Source organism: Gobius niger (genome assembly GCF_951799975.1).
Source record: "Gobius niger genome assembly, chromosome: 15".
Taxonomy (NCBI): Eukaryota; Metazoa; Chordata; class Actinopteri; order Gobiiformes; family Gobiidae; genus Gobius; species Gobius niger.
In genome coordinates, this window is record NC_136866.1 from 27,376,001 (window position 1) to 27,388,023 (window position 12,023).

Consider the following 12,023-nt stretch of genomic DNA (forward strand, 5'->3'; position numbering starts at 1 on the left):
TCACCCTTACCCCCGGGCGAAACCGAGCTTTACCCAAATCTAAAAGCTTAAAAGAAAAGCATCAAAAAACAAAAATGTGCTGGAAAAGCACCAAAAAAGTGACAAAAACACAACAAAATGTGACGAAAACGTGACGACAAAGCAATGAAAAAAGCGATGAAAAAACAACAATAACATGAAAAAAAAAACCAAAAAACAAGGGACGACGAAAACACAACAAAAAAGTGACAAAAAAGTGACAAAAAAACAACAAAAGGCCACAAAAAAGGAATGAAAAAGCAACAAAAACATGACAAAAATGCAGCGACAACGTGACAAAAAGTTACCATCACTCTTCTAGATTTTAGCTTTCAAATGAGGCGTTACAGTGTTGCTCTACAGTCAAGAAGCTTTTAGATTTGGGTAAAGCCGAACTGGAGAAAATGCTCTCGGTTAAGGCGGGTGATAAGAGGTTAAAATATGTATTTGTGGAAGTGTCACATTTACGCTAATTTGGGCCAGGCTGGTCAGAGTCCAGGGCTGTTTTTCAGTCCCAGTCCGCCCCTGCCAGGGGGTGATGAAGGACCTCCCAATCATCCCAATAACACTCGTCTTACCCCCAGAGGGACTACGGGACGGATTTATTAAGATAAACTGCTGCTTTAATGTTCCATTTAGAACTAAATTTACAGTGCAGAGCTTTAATTTCCCACAACCCCTGAACGGCCTCACACTCTTCCCGGTGCTCGAGGATTTCAGCGGCATCAGAGCAGGTTACTCAGATGTTTGTCATAATTAAAATAATTATGAAACTCTGACAGTGTTAGCCGCTAACCGTTTTGCTTTGTCTGCTGCTTCAAACATTGGCGATCTCTGAACGTGTTTGTGTTTCCATGGTGAGGGGAAGGTGAGGGGTGTGTTGGGCGAGTGTTGGGGGATGAGGTGAGGTAGGTGTAGAGCTCGTCTTTGCTTCTGTGGGACAAATGCTGCGTTCGTAAAGAGCAGATTGGTAAGAGGTCTAACGCCAAACCGGATGTGCGTCAGCGTCCGCCATGATAAGAAGCTTCCGAACTGGGCTGTCAGTGAGGAAGGAGTTAGGAAAAGTAGCCTCAATGCTAACCCTTCATAGCCACTTTAGCATAGGGACTGGTGCTAACTAACCGGTGATTAGGAGCTATGTGCCATCCCATAAGTCACTGCACCAATCGCCCCACCCCCGAGTGATTCATGTGCTACTGTTGATTGACAGGTGCACATTTAATAATAAAAAATAAATAAAAAAGAAGAAGAAGAAAGATTCTGCACAAGCCAAACATTATAAAAGTGACAAAGTCCATGTTGTCGTCCCCACAGCTCAGTCACATGTCAGTGTTAAAGAGTCGCCTCAGGAAACGGATTAAATGAAGGCAGTTTGTCCTTTTGTTTTCATTTAGTACAAACCACACGGCTAATTTGCTGCTGTAGCTTTATGAAACAGCTGTTGAGATAAAATAAGGCTAAAGGGAAATGTTTGGCTCACTTCTTTTTTTCTCCTTAAATGTCTTTATTTGGACACTATGTTGTTGCATATGCAATACAGTAGGGGGCAGCATGTGCTTTTGTTTGCCTGCAGTCTGCCAATAACCTTAAAGAAGAACAGCAGCTGTTGGTGATGTCACTTCCCCTTCCTCTGGGTAAGGACGGTCAAATTGGGGAATTGCTGCTGAAGCTCTAGTTCACTAACTGCATAGAGATCTAACAGTCGACCCATGAAAGGTTGAGGATTAGTTGCTAGTGTTAGTGCTTAGAGGCTTGACGGTTTCAGACGCAGCCAAAGTCTGCTCACTGTTTGGAAGGTGGCTCATCTAGCGACGCAATGTGGGAATCAGCCATGTCAGCAAAATCAGGATCAGCTGACGGCGGCTTTAAGGAGGAAACTATCTAAAATCTCAACACATGAACTGTATGAAAAACTGACGTCAGTGACCAAAAGTCCAACATTCAAACATGAACGGCGTCTCCCTCACCGTGTCGGGGGGTCTGAAGATGTCCCTGCAGTCGGGCACGTGCGTCCGGTTGCGCCTCTTCAGAGTCTGCTGTAAACAGGACAGACGGCGCTCGATGGCGGCCGCCTGGGTGCGGGTCAGAGTGGACAGGAACGCGGCGCTGTCCTCGTCCTGGGACACGGCGCAGGAGGTTACAGTCATTCACCAGGAGACAGAATCTGAGTCACATTAAAGACTCCAGAGGAAAAGGACTGACCTGCTCCTGGTTGCCTGTCGCCGATTCGTCGAACAGTCGCGCAAGTCCCGCCTCCACGAGCCACGCCTCCTCCTGCTCGCCCTCTGAAACAACGGGAGCTTTTACAGGGGAGGAAATGACACTGTGCATGAGTGAGAGATGATGAAACAGGAGACACCGAAATCCGCGTAGTAATCTTCACTTTACTGCGTAGTAATCTTCACTTTACTGTGCGGATGCCAAATTACTCCTGGTATTACTACGCCTTACAATATAGTTCCCCTTTTATCCGCTTAGAAAATCCACATTGTTTAATTTTGTGTAGTTATACTTTGTAGTGGAACACTTCACGTAACCATATTTAAATAGGGAAAACGTGGAAGAGCTTGGTAGCTTCTATACTGACCTGTTTTGGAGCTATAGAGGAGAGAGGGAGAGGCTAAATGCTAACGCCGTCTGCGCTGTGTTTACGTGACTGAAGGCACGGGTGAAGACCAGACAGGTCCTAAAGAACTCGTCAAAACTAAGGTAAGAACATATATCAGTATGTAAAAACGGTGGCCTATTCCTTTAAGACTAAGACGTTAAAGGAGAAAACATTGGCCTCCAGTGTTTTCCGCTGCAGCGTCTCGTCTTAAACCTGCTGCAGTTTTGAGTCACAGTGAAAGTGTGAAAGTGCGTTACCCTCCGGAGTCTTGCTGGGCTCCTCTTCCGCCGAGTCGCCCTCTCTCCGCTCTCCGTCGGCCGAGCGGGTGATGTTCTCCACCTCCTTCCAGTAATCGTCCATCTCCAGCTCGTCCAGGGAGTCCTGCGGCAAAACAAAGAGCTTTTCAATCAGTGTGAAACAAGTCAAACAGAGGAAACACGTCCCGGGCGATGCAGTTCAGACGGGGTTTGGTCGAGATCTGCAGCAGGAGACTTGTTTAGACTTGTTCTTTTGGTCGACTGCAACTGAGGAATACGTTTGTCCAGACGGAGGAAGAGTTCACACAGAAGAACTTGTTGGAGTGACTTCCTGGATATCTCAGACTCACAAAACGTCATAAATTAAGTATCGTGACCCTGACAGCAGAAGCAAGATGTTAAAGGAGAAAACTAGTCTTCACACAGTCTCACCTTAAAGGGATTTTTTTCACATAGGGCCTCATTCCCACCAGCTGTTCCAACCTGGCAGATGTGGGCTTATTTCTATGGGAGAGGCTCATATGAGGGGGACATTCTTTTACTTCATGGCTCAGAGCGAGGCCTTAAGCTGAGAAAGTACTGACATGTTATACATTTCCTGAACCCTCAGAGTCTACAGAGTTTCCCAGTATCAGAGATGGAAGAAACAGTGTTAAACATAGTAAAAAAAAATATTTTGAAAATTGTGAAAAAATGTCCTCACATTTGAGTCTGAGGAGCTTTGGTTACCACGGTAATTGTTACAGAGTGGAACCTTTGGGCTCAAATGAAACATGCCAATGTCTTCTTTACAATGATACCAAATACAATGGTGTAAATCATTATCTAATGGGCTGGAAATGGCCAAAACAAAAATATGGACCAGCGTCAAAAGTGGCTTTTGACAGTTCAGAGGTTCTGAGTTTGTTGATCACTTATTGGTCTTTAACCTCTTACCACCCGCCTGAACCAAATGCATTCTGTCCTCTTTGGCCATTATATAGGCCTGTGTAAACACCTCATTTGAAAGCTAAGACCCACAAAACTGATCTTTTTCCTTGTGTTGTTGCCGTGCTGTGTCACCTTGTTTTGTGTGGGTTCTTTTTTAATTTTGGTCACTTTTGTTGAGTTTTTGTCACTTTTTTGTTGAATTTTTGTCATTTTTTGTTGAATTTTTGCCACATTTTTGTTGAATTTTCGTCACATTTTTGTCACTTTTTGATGAATTTTTGTCACATCATTGTTGAATTTTTGTCACATCTTCTTCTTCATCTTGTCACTTTTTTGTTGAAGTTTTGTCACTTTTTTGTTGAATTTTTGCCACATTTTTGTTGAATTTTTGTCACATTTTTGTCACTTTTTGGTTGAATTTTTGTCACTTTTTTGTTGAATTTTTGCCACATTTTTGTTGAATTTTTGTCACTTTTTTGTTGAATTTTTGTCATTTTTTGTTGAATTTTTGCCACATTTTTGTTGAATTTTTGTCACATTTTTGTTGAATTTTTGTCACATTTTTGTTGAATTTTTGTCACATTTTTGTTGAATTTTTGTCACTTTTTTGTTGAATTTTTGTCATTTTTTGTTGAATTTTTGCCACATTTTTGTCACTTTTTGGTTGAATTTTTGTCACTTTTTTGTTGAATTTTTGCCACATTTTTGTCACTTTTTGGTTGAATTTTTGTCACTTTTTTGTTGAATTTTTGCCACATTTTTGTTGAATTTTTGCCACATTTTTGTTGAATTTTTGTCATTTTTTGTTGAATTTTTGCCACATTTTTGTTGAATTTTTGTCACATTTTTGTCACATTTTTGTTGAATTTTTGTCACATTTTTGTTGAATTTTTGTCACATTTTTGTTGAATTTTTGTCACTTTTTTGTTGAATTTTTGTCATTTTTTGTTGAATTTTTGCCACATTTTTGTTGAATTTTTGTCACATTTTTGTCACTTTTTGGTTGAATTTTTGTCACATTTTTGTTGAATTTTTTCACATTTTTGTCACTTTTTGGTGAATTTTTGTCACTTTTTTGTTGAATTTTTGTCACATCTTTGTTGAATTTTTGTCACTTTTTTGTTGAATTTTTGTCACTTTTTTGTTGAATTTTTGTCACATTTTTGTTGAGATTTTGTCACATTTTTGTTGCGTTTACATCCTTGTTTTCTTCTCATTTTTTGTGGCTGTTTTGGTTTTTTTCCCAAGAAGTTTTTTGATTAGGGTAAAGTCAAACTGGAGAAAATGGGATCCGTTCAGGTGGGAGTTAAATCATCACAGATCCAATGATTTTGGTCGGATTTTGATCATTTTTTCTGTGGAATGTGTCTACAGTCTGTTGAAAATAATGGCATATTGGCCATAACTGGGTGGAATAGTCGATTGCCAATGAAGTCAAGATAAAAATATTGGAATAAAGTGAGAAAACGTCTAATATTTTTTTGCATTAAATTGAATTGAATTGATTGAAAATGTGTAGAAATGTGTTTTAAGAGCTATTTTTTTTAACGGATGTTATCAGCACAGGTGTATCTGGAATGCATTTATTGACAGCCTACCTAACCCACTGAGGATTTGAGGGGGAAAAAAGGGGAAAATAGTTTTCACATTTTTCGGATAAAAATACAGGGTGCATACACCAAAATGGCCGGAATTTTTTTTCGAGATATTTCCAGCAGAGCAGACCCTCCAATTATTGGTCCTTAGGGTCAAAGTTAAAAGATAAAACACAAATAAAAAATATAGCAGACCATGTCAGGTTCAACCCAATTTAAAATGTGACAAAAATTCAACAAAAATGTGACAAAAATTCAACAAAAATTCAACAAAAATTTGACAAAAATTCAACAAAAAATCAACAAAAATGCGACAAAAAAAAAAAAACATACAAAAGGTGACACAACACAGCAACAACGCGAGGAAAAAGATCAGTTTTGTGGGTCTTAGCTTTCAAATGTGGTGTTACACAGCCAAAAGAGGACAGAATGCATTTGGTTTAGGCGGGTGGTAACAGGTTAAAGAGCTTTTGAGACTTTGGGTCCCTGACTATAATGATCCTATTAGCACAGACATTTATATGGTTAGTCTGGTGTTATAAGTGTTTTGCCTCAGGTGCTCTGTGGAGCGGGTCACACTGTTTTTAATGCAGGCTAGCTGATACCATAGACATGCACTAGCCTAGCGCCACGAAACTCTTCAAATATAAGAACTGCATGGCCCTATGTCAAAAATCCTGAAATATCCCTTTAATCAGTCATAATAACACGGTGCGTTCTCTGTGTTCTCTATCGTCACCTGTGAGTTGGATCGCAGGCAGGCCGGCCGCGGTCTGAGCCGGGCGTTGGGGCTGGATCCTGGTTTGGGGCTGGAGGACGACAGAGGCGCCCCGGAGGATTGTGGGTACTGCAGTGCGGGCGCCTCAGGTTTGGAGCCGTTCGGGCCATGTCCGTGGTTCTGCTGCTGCACCGTGTAGTGACCCGTCCTGCGGCTGGAAGAGAGAAAACAAGAGGATTGAAGAGTATGATCCATAAATTGGTATTTTGACATACATTTCAAAATAAAAGTCCAGATCCCAAAAGTAGAGGTTGTAGAAAGCTGAGTGTGATCACTGGTGTATTAATAACTGTAGAAGCCATTGAAGATCATCAATACCTTCTATATCGTAATATTTTGGCATACATTTCAAAATAAAGGCTCAGACTTAAAAAGTAAATGTTGTAGTAAGTGGTAATATAATAATTAATAACTGGTGCTACAGTGATCAATACACTGAAAGCTATAGAAGCTACTAAAGAGTATTATCCATATATTGTCATATTTTGGCATGGATTTCAAAATAAAAGGTCCAGATCCAAAAAATAAAGGTTGCAGTAAGTAGCTAGTATGATAATTGATAATTGATGACTGGTGTAAATTTGGTGCCACTACAAAAATGGAAACAAAACAAAAAAAATGTAGAAGTTATTGAAGATTATCCATATATTGTCATATTTTGGCATGGATTTCAAAATAAAAGATCAAGATTCAAAAAGGAAAGGTTGTAAGTTGATAACTAGAGTAAATTTGGTGCAACTACATTAAAACAATGTAGAAGTTATTGAAGATTATCCATAAATTGTCATATTTGAAACTTATACAAAGATATTTGTTGATATACATTTCAAAATAAAAGGTCCAGACCTTAAGATGTGGAAGTTATTGACGATTATCCATATATCGTCATATTTTGGCATACATTTCAAAATAAAGGCTCAGACTTAAAAAGTAAACGTAGTAAGTTGCTGGTATAATAATTGGTAGCTGGTGTAAATTTAGTGTCACTGCAGTGAAAACAGTTTCTCAGTCGTCCAGGTGGTTCAAAATGTTTCACTTTAATTCTGTGGCCGCTTCCATTACACGCGTGTGACCCTAAAATACTGAGTTATTCATGTTTGTCCGTGTTTGTCCGTGTGTCCGAGCTCCGCTGAACACGGCTCTGTTATTGTGGACTTTGTCTCGTGTTTACAGCCTCTGCTCCAGAACACATTAACCTGAGCACCGCACTCACAGTCCAGGGGCCCCTCGAACCCGGCCTCATTATAATGAGGCCACCCGCCTGTCCTCTTTGGCCATTATATAGATCTGTGTAACACCTCATTTGAAAGCTAAGACCCACAAAACTGATCTTTTTCCTCACGTTGTTGCTGTGTTGTGTCACCTTTTTTATGTTTGATTTTTTTTATTTTTGCCACATTTTTGTTGAATTTTTGTCACATATTTGTTGAATTTTTGCCACATTTTTGTAGAATTTTTGCCACATTTTTGTAGAATTTTTGTCACATTTTTGTTGAATTTTTGTCACATTTTTGTTGAATTTTTGTCACATTTTTGTTAAATTTTTGCCACATTTTTGTTGAATTTTTGTCACATTTTTGTTGAATTTTTGTCACATTTTTGTTGAATTTTTGTCACATTTTTTGTTGATTTTTTGTCACATTTTTGTTGAATTTTTGCCACATTTTTGTTGATTTTTTGTCAATTTTTTGTTGAATTTTTGTCACATTTTTTGTTGAATTTTTGTCACATTTTTGTTGATTTTTTGTCAATTTTTTGTTGAATTTTTGTCACATTTTTGTTGAATTTTTGTCACATTTTTGTTGAATTTTTGTCACATTTTTGTTGAATTTTTGTCACATTTTGACAGAAAAAATGACAAAAATCCAGCAAAGGAACAACTTATTAAAAAGATCAGTTTCGATTTATGGTGTGGTCTACGGCTTCAGCTCAGCCTGATAAACACACTTTGAGCAGAACGTCTCAGAACTGATATAATGCTGGAGTCTGGGCTTTAAGAATGTGGAGGACGGTTTTAACAATGACGCATTCAAACGAAGAAACTGTAGAAGAAGAAACAGCTAAATGTAACATTACTGTAAACGCATGAATGTAGCACTACTCCAGTTGTTTCTTTCACAATGGAACAACTTTACGACACGATTTAAAGCTTTAAAAGTGGATTTCACAGGATATGTCGTCTTTAAAGCAGCACAATGAGACAGATGGAGGAGCAGAGGCCGCAGACGTGTTGAATTCCTCCACTGTTCTCTAATGAAGAGCCAAGAAAAGCATCAGCGTCAAAGAACAACTCATCCACGTGAGTCATATTTAACATAAACAGACGTCCAACACGTGACCGCGATCTCTGGCACAATGAACTCTTTTCTACTTACAAATGAGCTCCATTTTCCCGCTATATTTATCCAATCACCACAAACTCTGGGCCCTCCAGGACAAATTCCATAGTGCGTTTACATGCAAATGTTCCGGTTATTAACCTCTTAACTCCTGCCTGAACCGAGAGGATTTTTTTCCTCACGTCATCAGATTATTTTTCCATCATTTTTTTGTTGGGTATTCAACTCATTTTTTGTCACATTTCTGTCATTTTTTTGTCATTTTTGTCACATTTTTGTCATTTTTTCAACACATTTTTGTCACTTTTTTTTTTTTCATTTTTTGGTCCAATTTTTGTCGTTTTTTTGTGAAATTTTTATCAGATTTTTGTAATTTTTTGTCACTTTTTCATCAATTTTTTGTCCATTTTTTGTCAATGTTTTCTCACTTTTTTGTCACATTTCCATCATTGTTTTCGTCTCAGTTTTGTTGCTCTTTTCACAGCTTTTTTCCAGAAGCTTTTGGACTGGGGTAAAGCCAAACTGGAGAAAATGCGCTCGGTTCAGGTGGGAGTTAAGGGGTTAAAGGGATATTTCGGGATTTTTGACATAGGGCCTCATTTCCTAGTTATCCACAGTGTTGTTGATTTCTGGAGATATTTGTTTTGTAATTCATGCAGTTCTTATATTTGAAGAGTTTCGTGGTGCTAGGCTAATGCAAGGCTAGTGCATGTCTATGGTATCAGCTAGCCTGCATTAAAAACAGTGTGACCCGCTCCACAGAGCACCTGAGGCAAATCACTTATAACACCAGACTAACCATATAAATGTCTGTGTCGATAGAGTAATTTTTGGAATATAACTGACCTGCATCACATGAATGATCGCATTTTGAGGGACTATTTTCTAGCAGATCACTCCGCCGCTGTGTAGCTTATACAACCACGAAGCTGATGCTGCTCAAATATAAGTTATTTTAAATGCAAAATGGTTAAAATTACTCTATGGACACAGACATTTATATGGTTAGTCTGGTGGTATAAGTGATTTGCCTCAGGTGCACTGTGGAGCGGGTCAGACTGTTTTTAATGCAGGCTAGCTGATACCATAGACATGCACTAGCCTTGCCCTAGCCTAGGACTGGCCAATTCTCCTCGATTAAAACGCACCAGGCGATTATGGAGATCGACCTTTATTAAAATCACGATTAAATTAAAATTCGATGAATTGCCCAGCACCAAGTTTTTTTTTAAGCTTTTAGATTTGGATAAAGCCAAACTCGGTTCAGGCGGGGGCTGAAGTAAGAGGTGAAGTAAAAATAAGAAAATCAATTACAAACGGGTGTAAAGAGCCATTTCTTCTCGCTCGACTTGGTGTCTCATTTCCACATTCTTTCCTTAAGTGTCATCGTCTTGTGCTTTTACGACCCCCCCCTGAACCCCCCCCCACACACACACACAGTCCACGTGTGTCCAACATGTCCGCTCCCCCCCCCCCCCCCCCCTGAGCATCTGCCGGACGTCCTGCCCCTCACATTTACACCGCAGGGATAATAATAGCATTAAAATCAAAAAGGCAGAAACCTCCTCTTCCACGTGCTGTGTGCAGACGCCGAGGATCAAAAACACAAACACAGGAGCAGCTTTTACACTCAAAATAACCCTGCAATAAAACAACATCCCATAATGTTTGTTGATGTGAGAGAAGTGAGGAGAATGAGCGTGTTATGATTGTCTCTGCACCTGGAAGTCAAACACGAGCCGAGCGTGGAGTGAATGATTGACCCCAGAGGGCGGGGGCGGTTTTATATCGCAGGCATTTCATAACCACGTTTCATCACAATCTACCGGCTGGAAAATATTGATCTAAAGCAGCAGGAACTAAATACCCGGTGGTTTCGCTTCCTGATTAGTCCGGCCAATACCGCGCTGATAAAAGGTCAATATCTCCGGAACCGAGAGTGAGAGAGACTTCCTGTCTTTTCTTTGTCACATGTTTGGGTTTTATGGGTTTCATGTTGGAGACTTTTGCAAACCATAAGTGACAGAGACTTACTGTCCTTTTCAAGCATCAACTAAACATGAATGTCCTGAATAAATCAGCCCTGTGCTCCTAATAAAGCGCCCCCTGCTGTCAGAGTTAGGGCCCGACCGATATAGATCTTTGGGGTCCGGTGCCGATATGAAGGGGGTTGGCATGGCCGATAGATTGGCCGATATTTGAAGTCATTTAATTTGATGTTTGTTTTTTTCATCTTTCAAATATTCTATAGTTAAACATGTAGGATTTTATTAAAGGTTTAACCTCTTAACTCCCACCTGAACCGAGAACCTTTTCTCCGGTTCAGCTTTACCCAAATCCTGTAGGCCAGTGTAACGCCTCATTTGAAAGCTAAGTTCTACAAAACTCATCTAAATGGATCTTTTTCCTCGCGTTATCAGATTTTTTTTCCATCATTTTTTTCACTTTTTTGTCATTTTTTTCTTCATTTTTCCCCCCCACTTTTTATCACATTTTTGTCATTTTTGCGTCCATTTTTTGTGACATTTTTGAGTAATTTTAGGCACATTTTCATCATTTTTTGGTCCATTTTTTTTAAACATTTTTTGTGACATTTTTGTCACATTTGTCATTTTTTTGGTAAAAATTGTGTCATTTTTATCATTTTTTGTCACATTTCCGTCATTGTTTTCGTCTCAGTTCTGTCGCTATTTTCACAGCTTTTTTCCAGAAGCTTTTGGATTGGGGTAAAGCCAAATTGGAGAAAATGTGCTCGGTTCAGGTGGGAGTTAAGGGGTTAAATCATAAAAATGTACCTAATAGAGGTCGACCGATGCCAATTTTTGGAGGGATTTTGGTTGGCCGATGCCGTTATGCACCACTGATACTCTGGGTAGAGCTGTTTTCCCCCCAAAAAATTCAATTTCTTTATTTAAAAAACTCAATCCACAATTCAGTTCGATTCCATCCCCCCATGTGGCTCATATTAAAGCCCAGACTGAGCCCTTTGAAGTGCAGAAACGGGAAGTCTCCATCACTTTCGGGTCCGGAGATATCGGCCGATAAAAGGCAGATGTCAAAAGTACCCAAATATCGGCCCGATATACAGTATCGGCCGGGCCCTGGTCACAGTTCAACACACATTTGACCATTTCGATCGCTTCATCCACAGTAGTGATGCACAGGTCCGATTTTTTTCTAACCCTACCCTCGACCCCGCACACATTAACCTCTAAACCCCCGCTTAACTGACTACATTTTCGCCAGTCCGGCTTTACCCAAATCTAAAAGCTTTGACTCAAAACAGAAGACTTGCATAGGGCTGGGTACCGTTAAAACAATTTTTATATATCCGTACTTTAACGATACTTAGTTTTCAGTACCGATACTTAATTATTTTTCATATAGAACCATAAAAATGATGAATAATGTTAATTTATTCTTTTCCTTCCATTTAATTTCTTTTACATTTGTATTAGTTGTTTGAGATGAAACTTCCTTTAACAACAGGCGGAAAAA

At 39.4% G+C, this 12,023-nt stretch overlaps 1 protein-coding gene across 1 annotated transcript in view; it reads right to left on the bottom strand.

Moving 5' to 3' along the window:
* The window catches only part of arhgap18 (Rho GTPase activating protein 18), a 41,435-nt gene that overhangs the window by 15,305 nt on the left and 14,107 nt on the right, over positions 1–12,023 (bottom strand). Inside the window, exons 2-5 of the mRNA XM_079572719.1 lie at positions 6,148–6,340; positions 2,884–3,007; positions 2,221–2,303; positions 1,986–2,135 (exon numbers count right to left, since the gene is read on the bottom strand). Of these exons, the coding sequence (XP_079428845.1) occupies positions 1,986–2,135; positions 2,221–2,303; positions 2,884–3,007; positions 6,148–6,340 (550 nt within the window). The remainder of the gene's footprint in view (positions 1–1,985; positions 2,136–2,220; positions 2,304–2,883; positions 3,008–6,147; positions 6,341–12,023) is intronic.